The sequence below is a fragment of the Watersipora subatra genome, chromosome 2 (assembly GCF_963576615.1).
Source record: "Watersipora subatra chromosome 2, tzWatSuba1.1, whole genome shotgun sequence".
Lineage (NCBI taxonomy): Eukaryota > Metazoa > Bryozoa > Gymnolaemata > Cheilostomatida > Watersiporidae > Watersipora > Watersipora subatra.
Genome location: NC_088709.1, coordinates 16914876 through 16926168, shown reverse-complemented (window position 1 = coordinate 16926168; position 11293 = coordinate 16914876). Strand labels below are relative to the sequence as shown.

General features: G+C 34.3%; 1 protein-coding gene across 1 annotated transcript; it reads right to left on the bottom strand.

Moving 5' to 3' along the window:
• Positions 1–1152: 1152 nt before the first annotated feature.
• Positions 1153–10764, bottom strand: LOC137388683 (uncharacterized). Its single transcript, XM_068075143.1, has 5 exons — positions 10760–10764; positions 7924–8004; positions 6759–7004; positions 3992–4318; positions 1153–1735 (listed from the first exon to the last, which is right to left on the bottom strand). Exons 2-5 carry the CDS (start codon positions 7979–7981, stop codon positions 1299–1301), a joined length of 1068 nt encoding a protein of 355 aa, XP_067931244.1. The 5' UTR covers positions 7982–8004; positions 10760–10764; the 3' UTR covers positions 1153–1298.
• Positions 10765–11293: the final 529 nt, after the last annotated feature.

Here is an 11293-nt window from a genome sequence, read left to right as displayed (position 1 = left end):
ACGTGGTGACATCAGCATAAAATGAGTGCTTTTTCTGTCGTAATAGGCTCAAAGCTGTCCCAGCTAGTAGCAACTGTTTAATCTTTCACTTCACTGTCCCCCTCTGACTAAGTCTCTAGTTATATAAGAACCAAAGGTCAGCATAAGGTCAGAATAAGGTCAACTGATAATAAATTGAACTCGGTACACTCCAACAAACCTCATGCATTTTTTTTTAAGTATAATCGTTTCAACATTTTGAAAAATTAGAGTTTGGAATTGTTTATTTTACTCATACTATCGCGACTATAATGTATATGGTATATATTATACGACTATATGCTAAACATATAGTCTTGTATATATGGTATATATACGACTATATGCTAAACATATAGTCTTATATATATGATATATACGAATATATGCTAAACATATAGTCGTATATAAATTGGTTCCAAATCGCCGTTATGAGTCTACTTCTAGTTACACACGCTTCTAATTCCCACAGCATTCTGTTGCTAGTAATGCACACTTTTATGCTTTCCAAAAGCGTGCTCTGGTTTTTGTTACACATACCCGATGTTTTTGAAAATGCCTACCTCTATATATTTATTGTTACACAAAGGAACCCCTATGAGTTCTGTTAGACCTTCACGTTTTGAAGCAGACATAACTTTACACATTTCGTTACGCATGCTTCAATCTTTTTAGCAACTTAGGAAACCTTTTGAGCTGAATTTAGGTTAATGATTAAACAATTGTTTTTATCACGCACATTTTTATACTTTGTCACTTATCTTGATAAATTTTCATATTTTTAGTTTCTCTTGTTTGGATCTTTAGTCATAGTTAATAGTCTTTAGTTATACTTGATTCTTGCTCTATTAGCTAGTCTAGCCTCTTTATGAGCAAAAGCTAAATTGCTCCTATCCTACCAATACTTCGCTTGCACAATATCTCCCCGTCACTGTGCTTATATCCAACTGAAAACCTTTGTAAATTCACACATTAGACAAACATGTGACTAAAATGCCTAATTCTTCTAGCAACACCATGAATTAATTGTAAAAAAACTATCTTGTTTATGTTTTCATTCTATTATGGGTACTTTATTTAGTTAATTAACAAAAAACTAGCAAACGAAGTGTAACAACTCCTGATATAGCCTTACAGAGTTCATTCTATTTTATTACTATTCATCAGCTTTGCGGCTGTCAGTGTCAGCAGTTGAGCGTTTAAGCAGGAGGTCTAAGCTTTATGAGTTAGAGACGGCTGCGAAAAGTCGTATCGCGGCCAGCTGTGCGGTTGAGTTAAGGTTATGATCTAATGGCACGTACAATGCGCTTGGAACGGCTATTAGCGGAAGATGATGCAAAAGAATATGGAGTTACTGATGAACAGACATCAAAGTCACTTCTCAATCCACTGGAATTGTCGCTTCTAGAACTATTGTAACTGCTGACCAGCACCAAACGCCTTGCTTGATTGTTCACATATTGGTGATAAAATCTTTCCTCTGGCCCAGTTGGAAACCCATTAAATTCTTCATGGACTAGGCAATCCGGATGTCGGTATCTGTGAACATCGCAGTCTCTCATCGACCAACGACCACCTGAAATGTTACTTGAGTGGTAGCAGCCAGTAGGTCCAGGACGGCGTGCACTCTCTATTTCATCAACAATAGCCAGTCTTCCGATGTCGTGGCTGGCTCTCCGATACGGGGATATCTTCAGGTGTCCGTTCTGTCTCTCACCTATCAAAGCAAACATTACAGATTATCCGGTATATGCTATCCGGTATCCTTGTTTATTTAAGCATATTTAGTGTACCAGCTTCGGTTATGTTATAATCACCAATTGGCAATGAACTATGACATAGAGAATTGTTTTCTCTTTTATTTTAATCAGCATTAGCAATAGATTAGACAACTCCTTGTATGGCATGACCTTGTTTATGGCTGTTTACAGAAGTAGCATAAATACGTGGCCATATTAAAGCATTTAACAACCTCGCAGTGCCAAATTTTCCTTATTAGCTATAAATACCATAAAGGAATGTGTTTCAACTTTTGGTTGTAAAAAGAAACTAAAACAGATGAAATAGACTAAAGCATGGAAGTAACCTAGTAAAACAAACTAAAACAAAGGTGTGTAAAGGCACACACTTTTAGTGATGTGCCTTATAAGACACACTATTAAAAAAGGTGTGTCTTATAGTGTACCTATAAGTGGTATGCTTATATATCTGTGATCTATATTCTTGGCAAAGCCCACAATGTAGCTTCAATGAGAGACTGCTACTTTTGCGAAGAGGTCAGTCTATAATTGGAATCAAACATTGTCTTCTCTTTGTTAAATAATTCATCATTTTGCTTGCGCATAAAAAGTTTGTTTTCAAATTATTTTAACACATTGTAAAGTATGCTAATCGTAATCAACAAATTAAATTTCAAAAGTTCGTTTTGCGAAGTTAAACGGTAACAAAAGCTACAAAATATTTGAAACGAGTTCTTTTACAAAATTCATATCCTACATTTGAAAACACATCTACCAGTACTGTTTATTTCAATTTGTATCCTTCCAACTAGCCACTTATAGCTATGAGCAGCCAAGTGTACAGAGCTCATTAAAATTACAAAGGACACTAATTTTTGTTAAAGCCATTTAAAATGTTTTTGTTAGCATTTTGCTCATTTCAGCCACTCCAAACACTTTGCTGTGATCCAGCATGAAACAGCAACCTGAGTATGCAAACCATATGGCACATTTACTCAAGGCATAAGGATTCTATAAGAGCTTGTAGTCAGCGTAATGAAAATTATTTTAAGCGAAGTCGTCAATCGTTTAATCAGCTAAAACTTAATAAAACGATACACTTGTTGTTTATCACATCGACTCAGCACATTTGTGAAATTTTTTGCTGTGTTCTGATGTCATAGTTAATAAAAACTGTTCACTGACCATTTTAATTACAGCTATCTGACACAGCAGCCAGTGAAGTTTTCAGGATGATTTTAGATATTGCTCAAGGTTATTATTGTTGTTGCAGCAATAGACATTGACAACACACATTGACAATAGACATAGACAATAGACATTGACAATAGACAATAGACATTGACAATAGACATTGACAATAGACATTGACAATAGATACTGACAATAGACATTGACAATAGACAATAGACATTGACAATAGACATTGAAAATAGACATTGACAATAGACATTGACAATAGACATTGACAATAGATACTGACAATAGACATTGACAATAGACATTGACAAGACATTGACAATAGACACTGACAATAGACATTGACAATTGACAATAGACACTGACAAGACATTGACAATAGACATTGACAATAGATACTGACAATAGACATTGACAATAGACATTGACAAGACATTGACAATAGACACTGACAATAGACATTGACAATTGACAATAGACACTGACAAGACATTGACAATAGACATTGACAATAGACATTGACAATAGACATTGACAATAGACATTGACAATAGACAATGATTGAATATTCAAATTAAAACATCACTGTAAATAGACAAAACTACCGGCTCATGTAGCTGTCTTACTTTTGTGTCTGTGTGCAAGACCACTGCACACAAGTAACTACATTCACACACTTTAATAGCATAGTAACAGCAGCCAACAGGTGAAAAATTTGCTTAAGTTTATAAAAACCTGGTTCAGATTGTGGTTGGTACCAGTTATGTGGCAAAACCAGTTATCTGACATGACCAATTATTAGCCAAAATCAGTTATTTGGCAAAAACAGTTACTTGGAAAAACTAGTTACCCGGCAAAACCAACTACCTGACAAAACCAGTTATCTGGAAAAAACAGTTATCTGGCAAAAACAGTTATCCGGCAAAACCAACTATCTAACAGCTAACTAGCTGCTGCTTAACTTCATTGCTAAATCTGTTTTAACGAGTAGACATAAGCAACTTCAAGCGCATATTATGCAAATGTAGTCTCACCTGAACGGCACATTTTACCGCTAGCCGCTATCATGGCTCGTATCTCTTCATCAGCGCGCTGTTTCATTAGTCGTCTTTCCACATTCATTTTCCTATTTTTATCTTCTTGTAACAACATTCCAATTCTTCTTTTCATTGCTTCTTTGTCCGTTTTTATGGCCATTTGTTTCTCCTGTTCTCGTCTCAAAGCTTTTTCCCTTCTAAATTTCTCATTCCTTTCCCTCTCTTCTCTTAACTGCTTTTGTCTCTGGTGTCTACATTCCTCAGCTTCAGCCTTCGCTAACTTGTAATTTACTCTCTTTCCTTTATTTCTGGTGACAGGCAAACCTGAAACCCAAAGCTCTCATTGAAGGTTATATAGATGTCTATAGCTAACTTTGGCTGTCATTAATTTTCAGGATCATGGTATAAAAATGAAATAACAGTCCACCAAAACTTTGCCAGAATGCTGACTAAATTTATGCTGTCAAAGTTTTGTTTGGAGTTGAGTGCATCGATTTCAGTGCTTGTATTGGTTGAGCACATTATTGGGCTTTACGATTTGTGTGGCAAAATGTAAGCACGCTATTTAACAGATTGTGCACTCCGAAATGGTTCATCGACAAGTCCTCCAACCGCTGTGGTGCAGATTTTTAGACAGTATGGCATTACATATGTATTTATAATACTATATAATTATATATATTTATCATATATAGATAAACACATATATTTGTATATATAATTAAAATTATGTCGTCTAATAGATGTTTATGGATGCCTAAGTACATATATATAGCCTAATATAGATCGTGAGCAAATTAAAAATGTTCTCAAGGTAGTCTTTTAAATCTAATTTTCAGATTATCTTTTTTGAAACGTGTTAGAGTTATTCTCTCTTAACTTTTAGCTCGAGTTTAGCCAATCACTTCTATAATTTCTCACATTTCTGTGTGCTTTTTTTATTTTTTATTTAAAACAAGGTTATTTTAGGTGATAATCAATGCTTTGCTATGGAATACAGAGATTTTGGCAAGTAATTTCTTCTCGCTGCAGATCTTTGAATATTCCGAATCTCACAGAAAACTATTGCCAATTATTGGCTACATCTAGTTTGACGTAATTGGCTTTTTATGATAACAGGATTTTTAAATAGTGTTGTCCTTTGAGTAAAGATTGCAATGAGAAAAGTACTGTCACTTTCACTGATTTTTTATTCAATGATTTGTAATGATTAAAATTCATTTGCTTTTAGAAAAGTGCTACTTTATCAGTGCTAGCATGCTGGCAGTCAGGTGCGCTGTGAGCCATCGTTATGTGTAATAGGTATGGGCACAAATATTTTACACTGCTAGCAAGGTAGTTCAAGTAGCAAGAGTGGTTCAGTAGGTGCTAAGCAGAATATCTGAGTTTGATTTTCGCATGATGCATTTTTTCCAAATCACTAACTGTGTCTTCAGACAACAGGACAGACGGACAGGATTCTAATTATAATAGACTAGCTGAATGCCCGGCGGTGCGCGGCTAATAAAAATTATTTTTTGAAGAAAAAAAGTTCAATAAAATTTCAAATAATATTTTAATCTATATATATATATATATATATATATATTTCTCAAAGTTTGTCATTCGGTGTCTGTGTAGCTACAACCAATTTTAATCCAGTTTTTAAAAACCCATATCACTCAAGATTTGATCTCAGGACCTCTCATTCACAAAGCGACAAGCTAACCTATTAAGTTGCATGAGAAGCAATTAGTTCAATGGGTGATATGTGCTATTATCCGGGTTACAATATGTATGGCAATTCAGCGTTACCCACAACATCACTAAAGCTTGCTCTCACGCTCTTATTAGTAAGTTTAGCAATACGGATAATAGCTTGCTCATATTAGCCAATGGCTAATACATTATTTGCCACTGTTTATAAGCTGTTTTGATACTTGGGCAACACCGGGCATTCGGCTAGTCTTTCCTATAATAAGAGCCGTACATGTCTAAAGCCAGCTAAAACCTTTGGGAACAAAGATCACAGGATCACAGTAATCCAACTCATACATTCAGACGCACAGATGTGAAGCCAAGCGTACTACCATTAAACAATGCAGCCATCTTGCCATGCTTGGGAATAATTGAGACATGCTAGCGATTGCAAGCGTGTAAGCATATGTTTATGTCTGGACATGCATGTCTGGACATGCATGTCTGGACTTTAGGGTACGCAATTTAAACAATCGCTATTAACTGGACCTACAATGAGACAGACACTCAGATTTATATATACTTGTATATATATATAGATTAACTAGGTGAATGCCCAGCATTGCACAAGTGATAGAATAATTACCTAATAAATTTGAGTGGATCACCAGGAAAAGCTAGATCTTTACTAAACAAAACCCGCGTTTTGGCCAGCTTAACAATCGTTATACGTAACGGTTAACAGTGCTAGTTATTAAACCCAAGCAAACTCTTTCAGCGTGAGTATTTTAACCAAGGTAATGGCTGTATGACCAATGAATCTGTTGTATTCAGTGTAGCTCAATGTTTGAGTTAGCCACCTCTAGATTTAAAAGTTGTGAGATCAAATCCAGTTCTATGCAAATTTTCTTTGTTCAATTTAATTGCTATAACTGGACACAGAGTTTAACAAAAAGACAAAGATGGAAATTTATATATGAAGACTAATGTAAACATAATAAATATTTTATGTTTATGAATTGAAGAATTAAAAAATTTTGCCTTATCAAAAAGTATTATCTAAAAGATGCCCGTTTAGGAAGCTTACATGACTCTAAGTCATTTCCTCCAGCTCTCTTCTGCTGCTGCACTCTTTCATTGCATTTTTGCTTCGCTAACAGTTCTTCTGCGTGCTTTTTTGCCTGTTCAACCCATTGATAAGTCAACTCTTGCTTTGTATCCCGCTGAGTCTCTGCACTTTCATTGACGCCTCCCACCAGACAATAATCTGCAGGCTCCTGTTCACTTTGGCGGCAAAAGTCGGGTCGCTGCCTGTTGCTCAAACTGCAGTCACCTAAATATTGTTGTTGTTGGGTATTTGCTTCCTTTAGCAACAATCTTTCTATAAATGAGGATGAAAATTTCTAGGAAGTTAAAAAATGTTTAAGCTACATGTATTGATTTGCAGACAAATTTAAAACTGTTTGATGGCTTCTGAAAACTAGCCTGAGTTCCCAGATTTATTCAAGGTCATTCCATCATTTTAATACATTTTTTAAATCTATTCATACAAAAATCTTCTGAGATAGCGCCATGTCAAATCTAGTATGACTCACTTGTAAAATTATACATAATAAAATAGTTTGGTGCAACAAAATGCGGAATGCTCTAAATAATTTGGGATATGCAAAAAATGAACTATTTTTTACTTTAACGTTTTTGTTAAATTTGGCTGGTATTTTGTAGGTTCCGCCAAAGCCCATTTCTTTGCTAGCAGCAGGCCACTGTTGGAGAAAATCAGCAAAGTCTTACACATTGCATACTAGCAACAAGCCTGGCAATACCTATATTTCTTTTCTTTATAATCGGATAGCCTGCAGGGGGTGTATAAGAAGCCCGCAAGGTATGTTTAAGAGTCTGGTTCTCAGCAACAGGTCAGAGTTTTGATCTCAAATATTTTTAATGACCTAGCGGAAAGTATAGAGCATAAGCGCATAAACTTTTGATAAAATCAGTCAAACTATGGCATGAACGCTGTTAGTCTGTGTAAATGCATAGTTTACACACAGAGAGACAACGAAAAAGTTGAATTTATTGTTATAGATTTTGTACCAACTAAAAATATTGTTTCTGCCAACAAGATTAGCTTTTGTTTAAAAGGGAAGCTAGAATCAGAATGAGAGTTTTGCTCCCTTTGCCTGACTGTGTTTAACATCTAAAGTGTTTCTATGAGCATCTAGAGTTAGCTAAGTAAGGAGTAGACAAAGTCTAACCTGATTTCTCCAAAGAGTGCGCACTGCTTTTTGTCTTTACACATTTTGTCGAACCCATTCCAGCCAGCTGGTTGCCTTCACCTAAATAAGAAAAACATGAAGATATTTAAAGTAATACACAAAAACACTTATTTCCTGTTTATTCAAAAGCAAAAAAGTTTCTGACCGCTGTGCTCAAGCTAAATGTCAAGACAATCAAAGCCCAAGTGTTCAAATAAACATCACTGCATTTCTTAAGTGTGTCAACATACATCAACAGTTGTACGAGAGGTTTGCAGTAAAAGGGTGTGTATAAGTGTAAGTGAAGGTATACATACAAGTGTAAGTTAGTTGCTGTTTATAGTTGATAGACAAGTTCTAAGAAGTTGTTACTTACAGCTATTCCAAGAGAATATATAATTCAGCTTACAATCAGTTTATAATGATTGTCGAATGACATCATCAGTTTTTGAGTGACTCTTACTCAGCCAAGGCAACTCTCATTCAATGTTAGTGTGTGTTTTTAGTCAAAATAAAACCAGAAAATTTCACTGTTTTTATCTTAAGATCATACTAAATACCCGCTACAGAGCTAATTATAACTTAACAATACCATAATATTAAATTATCTTACTTTATTGTGACTTACATTTAGTTTCAAAATGTGCTTTAGCACTATTTGATTTGATTTTTTTGATTTTCGATTTGTTTTAACCAGCTATAGTAATTAAACAAACAAAAAAAGCTGAAAGAGTGATGAAGTCCATAATACGCATTAGCATAGCTAGTCGTGGAATCGGGCTTGTCATCATCGCATAATCAAGATCAATTTTTATAAGTAATTAGTTTTTATTCACTTGTTAAAAGGTGAAAATTAAGTTTTTTCTTGAAACTGGCCACCTTCTCAATGTCTTTTATGGTATTAGAGGGTTGGTTCCAAAAAATGGCCTGTTGGTAATCCATCCTGCGATGGCCCGCTCGGGAAGAAGATTGGCGGAGATTTAGACAGAAATTTGAGAATCGAGTTTGATATATTGTGCGAGGGATGTAATTACAATACAATTCATGATAGGCTAAAAGTATATCTGTATATCACTAGAGTCCTTTCTTTTCAGCAGCGCAGGTGTACTCGCTTCATTTTGGTTTTGGCTACATTTTTAACTGTATCCCGTTACATTGTAACAGACTCGCTTAGATGAATCATGCTGATTTTCATATCACGCCCCATAGAAAATTATGTTAACATATATATTGTCTAGCTGTGCTACTAGGCATTGCCCAGGTATTAAAAATCAGCTTATAAATAATGAGAGGTAATGAGAGTTGCCTGCCACTTGCTGTTAGCCTGGCACATAGTCAATGGAAAATTTGAGTAAGTGTGCTAATAAAAGCTACCCTCTCGGTGACATTAGGCAATCACCCTGCGTAGTATGCAAAGTTGCGTGTACTTGCTCTGATAAACCGACATATATGGCTAGCTAAGAGATCAAGTTCGTGAGGCTGAGTTGGTACAGTGTCTGACTGGTGACTCGGAAGGTCCGAGTTCAAATCTTCTGTGATACGGAATCATTATTCCAAGATTGCTATAACTGGACAATAAAAACAACAAATACACAAGACTTTGAGAAATACATGCATATGTATAAGAATGTTTATATTTGTTATATATAACATATATATGTTATATATAAATCTCAGTGTTAGTATGTCTGTTGTTCTGTAAATCAGTGTGTCTGGCTATAATTATTTAAACCTCGGAATGAAAAACTCGTATTGCGCAGGACTTGAACTTGAGAAGATTGCAGCCGCATGTTTGTAAATAACCAATAATCTAACCCCAATTCTATAAGGGTTTTACAAATCCATAGCTCTTACTATAGATACTGTATACCCTTTTCCCAATTTCACGCGCTAAATGGGGTATTAATTGATAAATTGCGCCTATGGATGACGATGCCTTTGTATTGATTTAACTATTACTTGCTAATTATTTCACATTTACATTTAAACCCTTTCATGATTGTTTTATTTTTGTTAATAATTGGACCTGCAAAAGATTTCCCTTATGATATAATGTTTAAAAATTACAGTTGTTTGACAAAACTTGAAAACCTTTACAGTTTATGCTTTCTCTTAAATTATTTCAACTAGACAAAACACTTTTTTCATGGTACAGTATATAGTTTGAAAGTAAGAATGGCGAATGTTATTATATGTTAAGCACAAATAAATTTTCTGTCTAACGACTTTTTTTTTACCCTGGCAACGCCGGGTAGCACAGCTGCTAGTATACACGCATACACACAAACTTTGAGAAATGTATATATTCATATATATATATATATATATATATATATATATATATATATATATATATATATATATATATATATATATATATATATATATATATATATATATGAATATATATATATATGTATATGAATATATACATATATATATATGTATATATTCATATACATGTATATATTTATATATAAATGTATACATGTATATATAATTATTTATAAATAAATATATAAATATATGTTTATGTATAAATATACTAGCTGTACTACCCGGCGTTGCCCGGATAATAGAAAAGTCTTCGGACAGAAAATTGATTTGTATTTAACATATAACAAAATTTGCCATTCTAATTATCAAACTACATATCATGAGAAAAGTGTTTTGTCTTATAAACAATGAGAAGTAGTGAGAGTTGGTTGCTATTAGCCTGCCGCTATTAGCCAGTACGTTTAATAATGTGAACGAACAGCTTCTCGTGACGTTATGCTATGACCCGGTCGTACGCAAAGCAGTTACAGTAGGTATTTGCTCTCATATAATGACTTACATTGGCAAGCTAGCAATTCGATTTCTGTTGCATAGTGTGAAGGGCGTCAGACCGGCGAATGGCAAGATCTGAGATTGAATGTTCCTCGGTATGGAATATTTATTCCAAGATTTTAAGATCTATAGCCAGACAATCAATCCTACAAATACACAAACGATGACTAACTTTGAGAAATATATATATAGATATAAACATGTTTATATATATATAGATATTTATATACATACATGTATATATACAGATAAAGATAAGACTTTTTGCATTGTGAACTCTATGAGAAATATAGAGAAGAGAAGTATACAGGGAAGTACAGCTCATACCCTATTTTATCAGTCATATAGAAAGGGTTATGAGCTAAGCATTCATTTAGTCTGACACTATCGATAAACTTAAAGTTGTCTTTTTCATGTTGCTCTTAGCAGAGTTTGACCGTCACGAGCAATACTTTATTCAAGGTCAAAAACCAAAATGAAAAAATAATTTAGCTTAAAGAGTGTGTCAGTTATAAGACGAGCGTTTGGGTATCATAACCTC

Excerpts from the sequence above, each read along its gene's own strand:
- LOC137388683 (XM_068075143.1), bottom strand. The coding sequence starts at position 7,981 with ATGGGTTCGACAAAATGTGTAAAGACAAAAAGCAGTGCGCACTCTTTG. Across the intron at positions 7,005-7,923 it reads GCACTCTTTGGAGAAATCAG|GTGACTGCAGTTTGAGCAAC; the intron begins GTTAGACTTTGT and ends AACAATATTTAG. Across the intron at positions 1,736-3,991 it reads CGGTAAAATGTGCCGTTCAG|GTGAGAGACAGAACGGACAC; the intron begins GTGAGACTACAT and ends TTGCTTTGATAG.